Genomic DNA, 12,638 nt, shown 5'->3' on the forward strand with positions numbered 1-12,638 from the left:
CTCCATCCCCTCGTCCACTGGGTCGACAGCTCCATCCCTGCAGTCATCCTGCCCCCGAGCCCAGGCAGGCTCATCCCCCCTCTGAGGGCAAGCCTGGTTCACACGGCCTGCTCTGAGGGTGGGAACCGGCAGCTCCCAGGCACACTAGCCCACCTCCTGGCTCAGGAGAGTCTGGCTGGCCCACATTCGTGTCTGTTCCAGACCGTATGCTCACTCACACAGGACTCCTTGAGAGGGGCAGGGGCTAACCGCGGCCCTGCCATTCACCGTGGGGCAGAGGTCTGGGCAGAGCCCGGGAAATGGAGAAGGAGCGGAGACTATTCCAGCTGCTGAAACAAAACATCATGGACTCGGGGGCTTATAAACAAAGTTCGGCCAGCTGGGAAGTCCAGGATCAAGTTGCCAGCAGAGCCTGTGTCTGAGGAGCATTTCCGGGTTCCCAGATGAACGTCTTTTCCCTGTATTTTCACTCGGCAGAAGGACCAAGGGACTCTCTGGGGCCTCTCCTATAAGACACTAAGCTCCATTCATGAGGGCTCCACCCTCAAGATCTAATCACCTCCCAAAGGCCCCACCTCCAAATACCATTACCTTGGGGTTGGAATTTCGACATCTGAATTTGGGGAGGACACAGGTGTTCCGTCTATGGCCAGCCTTTTTGTACCCGGGGTTTCTGACCTGCCGCCCACCCCGCACCTGGCACGTCCAGTACATGGTTCTCAAGGCCGAAAACATGAAATGTGGCTCTCACTAGGCACCGAGCCAGCGCGTGCACCCTGTGCGCTGCCACATGTTTCTCACCTGAGGACGGGGCATCGCTGGGACAAACAGACCCCAGAGGACAACCGGGAGGCCCTGAGTGCGGTTCCCCAGGCTGGGGTGTGCCAAGAGGGAGGAGACAGCTCAGCCACCCCCTGGGCGCGAAGGGCCCAGGACTCCACGAACGAGGCAGAGGCATGGCTGTCCCCTGGGCAGAATGAGGAGCCCTCCCTGACACGGCTCAGCCTCGCCCTGCCCTGCCGCCTCTGCCCCGTCAGCAATGCAGTCTGAGGTTGGACACAGCCCAGGTCCCCCTTCCCCACGGACAACAGCCACCACACGCTCCCCTCCACATGCACCTGTCCAGCCAGCCTCTGAGCCCTCGTTCCACACCCTGGGTGCCCAGCCTTCTGCCTCCCACAAGCTTGGTCTCTCTTCATAACCCAGTCCCTCCCCCAAGCAAAGCTCCTAACAGTCGTCCTTTCTTACGTCCTGTCACCTGTCTTTGGCCTCTCTGCTCTGACACCCCCACCCCATTTCCTCTAGGGGCCTCTCCCCTGGCCTCGTCCTCCCTGACCTTTTCAGGATGGGAGTCCTCATGCCCTCTCATTTTTCCACACCTCACAGACAAACGTGGGAAACCTTCATGGGGGAGTACGGTGGGGGGGGTCCCTAGCCCACCCAGAGCTGTGCACAGACAGGAGGGGCTGGAGGCTGGGAACAGCCCGTGGCTGGGGAATCACAGCCACGCAGCCGAAAGGGATGTGCCCGGGCTGGGAAGGAGGACACCAAGTCTGTGAAGCAGGGAAATGATCACTTCCACAAGCCCCCTGGGGAAATCAGCCCCTCTGAGACAGAAACCAAATTCCCTGTGCTAAATGTGGGGGTCTCAACAAGATTGAGGGTCCTACAGGCAGGACACATGGTATAAGGACCCAGACCAGCTGGACTAGCTCAGCCAAAAAAGGCCAGGCCTCAGGTATGGGATGGAGGGGCCGGGGCTTGGCGCTCAGACCCACCCCTCTGACAGCCTGTCTCCTCAGGCCTCCCCCACCCGCTCTTCATTCCAGCCAGTGCCCTTCCCTGCTTAGAAGCACACCCTACCTTAAATTCTGCCCCTTTCCCATCTCCTCTACCTGAAATGGCTCACACCTCATTTCAGGGCACCCCCTTCCCCCCTCCTGCTGTTCCTCTGTCCCAGGCCTGGCGCCACAGGGTCCTCCCCTTTGTCCTCACTCTCTCCCTCTGCATTTCTACCTTGCACTCCCTGCTGGTGTCCCGGACCACTCCTCTTGCCCCCTCCCCAGTGTGCTCACAGTGTCCCCTGCCCTCGCCTCTCTTCCAGCGGGCTTGGCCTCTGAGATTCCCTGTTCATTCACCACAGTCCAGGCCCTGAGGACTCCCAGAATACCACCTCCCAAGAGCTTCTGGGCCTGTATCCCCAGTTCCACTTGTGCACACTCCCCCCACGCTGCCACTCTCACCTCCAGGACATTCTTTTACTCACCACTGACCCAGCTCTGGTCTCACCACTTCTCTCCATGCTTCCAGTCTTGATCTTCCTAAGGAACAAATCAGTAGCCACCACCCCCCCAAACCCTGCAAGGGCTTCCCATGGCTCTTAAGGTAAAGTTCCAATTTCAGTACCAGCAAAAAATGGGGCTCCTCACGCTTCCTGGCTCTGCAGCCACCACACACACCCCCCTCACCCTCTCTGGCTCACCTTTTAGGCCGAAGTTTAAAACACCACCTCCTCCAGGAAGCCTCCCAAGATGTCAAGTCTGAGTTAGAGCTCCCCTCTATGTTCCCACAGCCCTTGTGACTCCCCCAGCCCAACACCAAACCCTGGGTCATGTGGGTGTCTTCTGCTACTCTGGGGGTTCAATGAGGCTGGGGTAGTGTCTGTCTTCTATATCCAGCACAAGGGCCATGCACATAGTAGGTGACAGATAATTGAAAAAGGAAAGACAGGATCCCCTTCAGCCCACTGACCCCTTTCCCCTGAGTATCAGCCCAGAAATCAGTCCCCTACGGGATGGGCTGCCTCAGTACGCCCAGTCCTCTATGCTGCCCAAAACAGGGGCCTGTGGCAGCAGCTTGTCTTGACTTTTCCTTCCAGGTCCACCCTCCACCCTACCCCGTCCTGAGGCTCCCTCTCCCTGGGCTTCTTGTTGGGCTTGGCGGATAGAAGGCAAAGGTGCGAGGTCAGAGTCGGGGAGGAGAATTCGCAGGTGGGGCTGTCCTCCCCTACTCCTTCCCCAAACTCCTGCCTGCAGTCAACACACCCCACCCTATAGCCACTCCCCTCTCCTAGGTTCCTTTCAGGGCCATAGGCTGAGATACTGAGACTTTATCTAGAAGGCCACAGGAGTGAATGACTTGAGAGATCCCTCTGGTGGACAGATTACTGGTACTGAAATGGATGTGTGGGAGCCAGTCTGGAGCTAAGGCGTGAGAGAGAGAGAGCACACACACGAGCCCGGGGTGGGGGTGGGGGTGCAGAGGGAGAAGGAGAAGCAGGCTCTCTGACGAGCAGGGAGCCCGACGCAGGGCTGCATCCCAGCCCCCTACCCCCCCATCACGACCTGAGCCAAAGGCAGACATTAAACCGACTGAGCCACCCAGATACCCGGGAAAGAGCTCCTCCTGATGTTAGCCCCCTGGTGCTGCCCCAACCTAGGCTGCCCCTTGAACCTATCTACAGCCCTCGTATTGAGCTCTTCTCAAACACCCAGCTTGACGAGAATGCTGTGATGGGAATTCCACGTGGGGCCGGCAGCCCAGAGCAATACCCAGAGATGCCCAGGCGGCCCAGTCCTGACAGGGTGTGGGTGGCATGGCAAGGAGGCGGCCCATCCGCCCGGGACTGAGCCTCAGGGCCAGGAGCGGTGAGTGCTGTTAAAAAGAAAACCACAGGCCCCAAAAGGTGTCCCTCAGACCCAGTTCCCAAACCAGGGCTTGATCCCCAATCTAATTGTGGTTTCAACCTCCCCCAGAAATGTGGTCTTAACCGGTCAGTCGGGAATTCTTGATCAGCGGCCAAGAAGTCGGCCACCTGCTCCTCTCCCACCCCTCAAAGAAAGATGAGGTCATCTGCATGATAAGACAACTTGCTTCGCCCCTAGAAAGAGGCCAGCCGGGCCGGGAACAATCCTTTTCTTTTGCTAACAACTTTCTTGCTTCTACCATCCTTCTATGGAAAGCCTCCAACTTGCCCCACTTCTCGGAGCTCCCCTCCCCTTGCAAGGTGGAACGTTGCCAATTCATGAAGTGTTTAATAAAGCCAATTAGATCTTCACGTTTTACTCAGTTAATTTGCGTTAATCCCCGAAGCTAAAATAGAGGTCCCCCGCCATTCCTTTCACCCAGCACCTGGGCCCCTTTCTTCCGCCTCGGAAAGCAGAAATGCCAGATATTCACTCGCTCTGCGTCCTTTGCCCCGGGGCAAGGGCCTTTATCCAGGTCCAACCAATCAAATGTACCCTCCCTGGAGTTCACTCAGGGGCTGGTGACCAGCAGGAGGACCGCACAGAGCCTACTTCGTGGGGGCCGTGGCAGCTGGGCAGCAGCCTGCAGCGTCTGGGCCGACGCAGAACTGTGATCTGGGCTGGAGACAAACTGTGTGGCTCCGTGTCTTGTCCTCTAGACCCCTTGGTGGCTCTGGGAGCGACACAAGTTCCTTTTCATAAATTCTCCTTCTAAGTTGGGCATAACTGGTTTCCTGCAACTGATAGAGGAATTGTCCCCAGGGACGGCAAGGAGGTGTCCGGACTGGACATTCGTCTGGTGGGAGCGAAAGGCAGTGGAAATCCAGCTAGGACAAAGGGAAAGGGCTCTAGTTAACCGGGCAGGCTGAAGCCACCACTGGGGGTGTCCTTTAATACAAAATAGATGCTCTTTGTCTCTGCTTCCTGGCACCAGAACTTCTAAAACACTTGGCATGTACTGTCTTTTGGATGCTAATGAGAAGAGTCCCGGCAGGGAAAGGCATACCCCCTAGATGGGGGGGGGCAGGTCACCAGAAAGACCAAGCCATGAATAGAGAGTAGGAATTTTCAGCCCCAACTGGGGAGGTGGGGGTGGAGATTTCACTTCTATCAAACAAAGGCCAGTGATTTTTTTTTTATGATCAACACCAGCGATATCAAATTTTCTTTCCTTCCAAAAATAAAGTTTTAAAGCCAAAACATTATTTTTTAAAATTCTAATCCAATAATTTTATGATCTATGTAACTTGGTTTCTCGGGATTTTGAAGGTAAAGTCTCCCAGTACCCCACTTCTCCTACACCTGTCCTTAAACTTACAAAGGCCAATGATTTGATCAATGGTGTTTCTGTAATGAAACCTCCATAAAACCCTTTTCATAGTGCGTTCAGGGAGCTTTGAGAGCTGGGAAGGCAGGACCCCTGGGTATCCTGAAAGTTCCATGCCACCCTTTCCCTCCCCCAATGCCTCGCCCTACGCATCTCTTCTGTTGGCTGTTCCTGAATTGTATCCTTGTTAATAAACTGGTTAAATGTAAGGAACGTGTTTCCTTGAGTCCTGTGAGTCATTCCCGCAAGTTATTGAATTTGAGGAGGGGGCTCATACCTAATGTATTGTCACCTGGTCAGAAGTTATGGGTGGCCCTCTTGGGACTTGTGTCTAGCACCTGAAGTAGGGTCAGTCTTGTGGGCATAAGCCCTTAACCTATAGGGTCTGCACTCACTCAGGAGCTGGTGTCCAAATTGAATTCAATTGTTGGACACCCAGTTGGTGTGGGAGAATCAGAGAATTTAACCCCACTGAATTTAGCGTCCTGAAGTGGCGTCAGAAAACAAGACACCACAGGTGGCCCCTCACGTGGGAAAGCCATTGAGGATGGGGCTTGGGGAGGCCAAGGGCTTCCCCCTACAACAGCGTGAAGGGCCTGAGAAATGCACCGGGTGCCAAGTGGCTGCTTCCAAAAGCTCCAAGCAGCTTAAAGAGAGAACAATAGGGTCAGATTCTTAGCTGCTGCGTGTCAAGGTACGAACAAAGCTTTCTCTGCTTTGCAAAGGAGTCTCCTATCTCCTGCAGCCGTGGGGCTGAGGTACAATCATCAAACCCACAGGCTGATTCTGAGGCTTCCAGGTGAAATACTGATTGAATTCACAGGCTCCCTCAATCTTTTATGAGCTAGGCACTGCTCGGGACGTCACTGATTGCGCACAGCGACACGGGAAACACCCCGCAAGCCCACATCCAGTGGCAATTCCCACCTTCCTTGACCCGCTGCTGTCGTCAGACACAGAGGGCCACTCCCCACTCCGCTCACGCTCCCCACACTGCTCCTTCCCACACCCCTCTTCTGGCTCTTCATGTCAAGCTCATGATGTGGGGTCCCCAGGGCTCCGTCCTCAGGGCATTTCTTCCCTTTTGACCTTTCCCTTGAGCGCACGTCCAGGGTGTACGCACTATGATGCCATTTCTTATTTCCGGCCCAGGCCTCACCTCCAGATGCCAAGATGCCACTGCCCGTTAACGCCTCCCCTTGGATATCCCTGGCATTTAATCTGAATGCGCCTTCAACTGGACTTTGGACCCTCAGCACCTGCTGCCCCCTGCGGACCTTCACATGTCCACAGTGGCGAACCCACCCTTGGGCATGGCGTGTGTCTCATATGCCTTCATCCAAACCAGCAGCCAATCTTGGTGTGATTTACACCCCAATTTAGGCAAAATCCGACTACTCAGCAGCCCCAACACCAGCATCAAGGTCTCTCGCCCAGATTGTCACAGTGGCCTCTGGACAGGTCTCCTGGCCTCACTCTGCCCCACTGAAGTCTATTCTGGAGTCAGCAGCAGCCAGAGGGACCCTTTAAAAATGTTCATGAGATCAGGGGCGCCTGGGTGGCACAGCGGTTGGGCGCCTGCCTTCGGCTCGGGGCGTGATCCCGGCGTTGTGGGATCGAGCCCCACATCAGGCTCCTCCGCTATGAGCCTGCTTCTTCCTCTCCCACTCCCCCTGCTTGTGTTCCCTCTCTCGCTGGCTGTCTCTGTCGAATAAATAAATAAAATCTTTAAAAAAAAAAAAAATGTTCATGAGATCAAGTCGCTTGGCTCAAAGTAGCCTCCCATTTCCAAGGCCCCATATTGCCTGCACCCCCTGACGTCTGACCTGGTCTTCCTCCTCCTCACTCCTGCTTCTGCAACCATCCCAGCTCCCCTATGTTCCTGGAACTTACCTGGCACAGCCTGCCCTCGGGGTCTTGCACTGGCTGTAGGATGCTTCACGGCTTCATCCGGGCCTTTGGTCACCTTCCAGGCCTTCTTACACCCCCTCTGTCCCAGCGCCCTGTGAGGCGAGTCTCTCTGTGATCTTTACTGTGTCTACCACCACGGGAGTGTCGGCTCTGTGACAGCAAGGGTTTGTCTGTCAGGCTTACTACTCTGTCCCCACAGCTTAGCCCACGGGAGGCACTTAATGCGTTAACAAATTTCACGGGATGTATGTGGAAGAGCGCAGAGGAATCAGATTACTACCAACACCAGCCCCTCTGCACCCTCCTGCTCACGGAAGCAAGGCCTCCTCCCCTGAGGCCCTGTGAGGGAGTTGGTTTGCCAGGGGAAGCCGACTCTTCTGCCCCTCTTCCCAAACTCCTTAACACCCCCAGTGCCTTAAACTAAAGATGGATTCCAGCAGGACACCTGACGGGTTCAGTCAGTGGAGCACCATGTGACTCTTGATCTCAGGATTGTGGGTTCGAGCCCCACATTGGGTGTAGAGATTACTTTAAAATAAAACAAATAAATAAAAAGTTGGATTCCAGCATGTCTGGAGGTCTTATCACAAAGTCAAACCCAGAGGGGAAGGCTTATGTATCAAAGGAATTGTAAGACTTTGTTACTTTACCTTGGTCACAATGTGGAGAGCATGTGTGAGGAAAGATCCAGGTCCTGGACCAAGGAGATAAGAACCCAAGTTTAGATTGTGCTGAATTTATCAATACAGGTGCACTTGCCGGAAATTTTGGATCCCGTGTGCGGGCTTGAGCTGCTAGGGGTCGTTCTGTGTGTCTGTTTGGCCGGAAAGAAAGCCGAGTCTCACTAAATAAAATTAAGATGCCAAAAGCTCCCGGGTATGATGTAGAGGGAAGACTCCAAAGCCTCGGGAAGATTCGCTCGTTCTTGGAAAACAAATGTTGGACCGAGTTTCTCAGACAACTCACCCGGAGATACTCCCTTCCCCACCGTTCAGAAGTTCCTGGCAGAGGGGAACGTCTTTGAAAAGTTTGTCTGCTCAGGGCTGTGTAACAAAGCACCACACACCCAGTGGCTTACACGACAGAAAGTTCTTGTCACATGGCTGTGGAGCTGAGGGGTCGGCAGGGCCGCGCTCTCTCTGAAGGCACTGGGGAGTTCGGGATTAGGGGCCCGCCCTACGGCAGGACGACCTCACCTCAACTCAGTACGTTTGCAAAGCTGCTATTTCTTTTTAAGATTTATTTTATTTATTTGAGAGAGAGAGAGAGAGCACGAGTGGGAGAGGCAGAGGGAGTGAGAATTGCAGAGTCAGTGCCAAGTGTGGAGCCCCAGGTGGGGCTGGATCTCATGACCCCGTGATCACGACCTGAGCCAGACACCCCCCAAGATTCTATTTCTAAATAAGGTCACATGGTGAGGTATTAGGGTTAGGTCTTGAATGTATGAAAATTTTTTTTGTTGGGGGGGACACAATTCGACCTCAACAAGCACCACAGTCGCTGTTCCCCATGTCAGGGATTCTTTTTTTTTTTTTTAAGATTTATTTATTTGAGAGAAAGAGAGCACCCTCGCACAAGCTGGGGGAGGGGCAGAGGGAGAGAACCCCAAGCAGACTCCCCACTGAGCTCGGAGCCCCTTGACACAGAGCTCAATCCCAGGACTCTGAGATCATGACCGGAGCCGAAATCAAGAGTCAGATGCCCAACGGACTGAGTCACCCAGGCACCCCCTCCATTTTTCACTTTCAGTAAAACAGTTTTGTTCAAACAACAATATGCCCAGCCCCACACATGATTGGTCTAAGCCAAACGTGCCAACACTCCCCTTTGCAGGTGATCATTGTATTTTAATTTATTAATATATAGTATATAATGATATTACAAACATAATTCAAATGTTGCTGGAACCTATATTTTTTTAAGATTTTATTTTTAAGTGATCAGTATACCCAACACGGGGCCCGAACTCACAACCCCGAGATCAAGAGTCTCATGCCCCACTGACTGAGCCAGCCCAGAGCCCCTGCTAAAGCCTATGTCTTTGCGACAGCATTTCTTTCTATCCAAATATCCTCTGACCTAACATCCAATGATGGTCATTGTTTCCTAGCAACCCAAAATGCTACACAATTTTTCAACATGACGATATATAATCCCTCTTTCTAGGTTGTGGTAGAAGATGGGACCTGAAGAAAAATTCTCAGAGTGTTAAATCTTATTCCTTCTGCTGTTGCTTTGCTATTAATAAGTGCTGAGGCCTCTCATGTCAGCATGTCAGGTGTCCACCTAGGAACTCAGTACCCAGAGACAGGGTGAGGACCATCAAGCTGTCCCCTAATCTCACCCACCAGGAAGACCATCACAGCGGAAATCCCGCTGAACTTGGGGATGAAGCCCAGGGATTTCTGTCACCCATCATGACACAGCTGGGTAAGGCAGAGCCATAGTTATTGGCAACACCGAACTCCCCAGAAGCAGCCCAGCCACAGCTACCTCCACCCCCACACACTGGGAGAGGTGCAGATGGGCACCCAGCCATGTCCAGCCCCATCGTGTCCACCAAGGAGCAGCCCTGCAACCTGCTCTCCAACAGCCCAGCCCCAGGGCAGGAGGTATGCAAAGTCCAGTGAAGTTCTGGGGCACGGGAAAGGGAAAACCCTGCCCCCTGCCACCATCTCCCCCAACCCAAAGGTCAGTGACAAAGAAAACAGGACAGAACCAGCCAACACACTCCCACTCACAGCCTTGTGTCACCCCTCCATCCTCGACCCAGCCCCTGGTTCCCTCCCTCCCCAAGGGTGCCAACATCTGGGACTCATAATTTCCCCTTAATGGTCCTCCAGCTCACCTCAGATGCCCCTTCACACATCTGCTTCCTGCTCAGGGGTGAGGGCCCAGAACCCTAGGATGGCCCGAGAAAACTCAGCCCTGTCCCTGCCCATGGGCACCAGGCCCAGGACTCACTCCAGGGGAAGACTGTTTCCTCTCCAGAGATGGGTAGGCATGGAAGTGGGAGCGGGACCAAAGATCCCAACACAGACCTAGGAGAACACAACGTGGGAGTCTGCGGAACCAGCTAGAGATACCTCCGAAATGGAGAGATGGCCACCAGATACGACCTTAGATTCTTATTTTTTATTTATTTATTTATTTATTTTAGTAAGCTCTAGGCCCAGCATGGGGCTTGAACTCACAACCCCGAGATCAAGAGTCACATGCTCTACAGACTGAGCCAGCCAGCCGCCCCAATTTTTTTAAAAAAAGTATTTATTGCAAAGAATGCTGGACACAGTGTGACATGTGGCTGAGATCCACCAACACCCATTCCAGGGAGAATGGGAAAATGTCTTCAACACAAGCACATCGACCACCATGGATAAAACCCGGCAGCCAACCCAGCGGGCTGTTGTCCATGCAGACACCAGCCTGGGCAGAGGCGGAGAGGAGCTGCCCCCACCCATGCTATGTCTGCCCTGGCCCAGTCCTTGTAACACTCTGCGTCTAGCAGCTCCTGACTGCCCTCTGGGCACAGAGAAAAGGCCTCGCGGGTCTTGCCTCAGTCAGCCTGAGGTCCCGGAGAGGTGGGGACATCCACACGTCCATGACGCCAACCAAAGAAACCCACTATGGCCAACAAGTAAGTGTGTCCAAGTGACCCAGTCACCAAAACTCTGGGGGACACAGAAACAAGGGCTGTGGTCCCCATGTCCCAAAGGCAGTGGCATGGTCCTCTGGTCCCGAGTCCAGGGCTAAGGGCTCTGGCAGGAGGTAAGTCCAGAAGCTCCTCCCCCAGTCCTCTACCTGGTCTGTCCACGGCCACTGCTGCACACGAGGCTGAGAGACCACCAGGTGGGACAGGGGCACGCACTCCCCACAGGGGCAGGTGGCACCTACAGGCTCCAAAGCCCTGGGAGGCTGGGAAAGGTGGGCTGTTCTGCCAGGGAAGGTTCCAGGTACAAGGTGGGCTCGGGATCCTGAACCAGGACCCACTTGTGGACAGCAGGGCGTCAGACTACAGACCCAGATACCTCCTCGCCCAGCCTCTCGACTTGCTGGCCAGGCCTCCTGCCCAGCTACGAAATGGAGCCAGAACCTACTGCCCAGCCCTCCTCTCTGGGCCCAAAAGAACACAGGGGCGCGTGACAGAAGCCGAAGCTGCGCCATGCTGGGGAAATCCTCCCAGGCTGCCTCGGATTTCCCGCCTTTGCCCTGTTCAGTCTCACAGGCGGAGGTCAATGAGCGCCAGGGCAGGCGTTTTCTCTGAATGGTTCACAGCAAATGCATTTCTCTGCCACCAGGGTCTGCTCCTATGTGGACGCAGGCGGCAACGGGGGAGAGGTAGCCTGGGGAGCATGGCCGGGAGGGTGAGGAGGGATGACAGCCTCTCCCTCGAGCACCTGGGTGTGCACTGGGAAGGGAGCTCACACGACCACCCATGCCATGTCCCCCCATGTCTTTACGTGCTATCACTGTGACAGCCGTTGGGCAGGGCTGGCCTTGGCCACCAGCTCCCCCAAATGTTCCAGTGTATGCGCGATCGAGAAGGGGTGACCACAACAGCCGTGCTCCCTGCGTGCGTCTGCTGAAGCTCCAACTCGAGGGCCGAGCCGGCGGGGGTGTCCGCCCCGGCGGCTCCCCGGTTCCTGGCAGGGCAGGACGGGAAGGGCGTTCCCTCTCACCCAAGGCAGCAGAGCTCAGGGTCCCACAGAGAGAAGACAACAGAGTCACTGCTGGGGTTGCCGGGTCCGCCTCAGACAGCTCGGCCGTAGTGGGACCCTCACAGCCGGGCTTTCTGTTCACATGTTTAGGGCCTCTCACTTCACAGAGCCAACGGACCAGGGGGACAGCACCTCAGAGCTGCAACGGAAGGACCGGGTTGCGAGAACACCTCTCACCAGCCCTGGGCGGTCGCAGTCTGGCCAAATGCGTTATAGCAGCAGGTCGGGCACCACGTTTAACCCTGTCACCGTTCGCAAGGAAGCAGGGGGGCTGGTGCCCCGGGCTCTGGGATGTTCCAGGAGAGAAATCGTCACATGCGCCATGAGGCCTGTAAAAGGGACCTCATCTGCAGAGCTCAATACCTGCCTGGTGGTCACAGTGGATGAGACATGGTCACTGGTGAGCAGGGACCGTGACAAGGGCTTCCTCCGGGGGCCTCGAGATGTCTACATTCTGCAAAACAACACACACACACACACAAACCACAGAACACTCGCTCTGTGGCGAGAACAGATGGACACCCACTGTCCTGCTGTTTCCTTTCCTCATCACTGTAGCCCTCTGGGTTCACATATTCCCACCCACCCCACCCCCAGGAGCCAAGGCGGTGGGACTCCAACCCCCGCATTTCCCTAAGAGCAAGGGCCCAAGAGCCCCACCACACGTGGTCAGTGGACGAACACAAGGGTTCAAAGGCAGTGGAGGAAGGTGCCTGGGTCCTGCTTACTCCTTGCTCACGGGGCAGGCAGCACCAGAAAGAGCCCATCCCACCTCCTGCCTCAGGCCTGAGTCAACTGGGAGGGAACAGCTGGCTGGGGGCTCAAATCCTCACCAGCGGGGGCAGGCAAGGGGACCCCGCTCCTGGGGGTGCCCACCTCCTTGTCTAAGTGTTGGTGGGCAGGTGTCAGAGGAGCCCCAGCAGCCTGTGGACCCCT

At 55.3% G+C, this 12,638-nt stretch overlaps 1 protein-coding gene across 9 annotated transcripts in view; it reads right to left on the reverse strand.

Moving 5' to 3' along the window:
• Positions 1–10,104: 10,104 nt before the first annotated feature.
• Positions 10,105–12,638, reverse strand: part of PFKFB4 (6-phosphofructo-2-kinase/fructose-2,6-biphosphatase 4) — a 32,318-nt gene continuing 29,784 nt past the window's right edge. For all 9 annotated transcript variants that reach the window (XM_026500769.4, XM_048226764.2, XM_026500771.4 and 6 more), the window contains one exon: positions 10,105–12,156. In XM_026500769.4, coding sequence (XP_026356554.1) covers positions 12,097–12,156 — 60 coding nt within the window. In that variant the 3' untranslated portion in view covers positions 10,105–12,096. The remainder of the gene's footprint in view (positions 12,157–12,638) is intronic.

Source organism: Ursus arctos, unplaced genomic scaffold, assembly GCF_023065955.2.
Source record: "Ursus arctos isolate Adak ecotype North America unplaced genomic scaffold, UrsArc2.0 scaffold_14, whole genome shotgun sequence".
NCBI lineage: Eukaryota > Metazoa > Chordata > Mammalia > Carnivora > Ursidae > Ursus > Ursus arctos.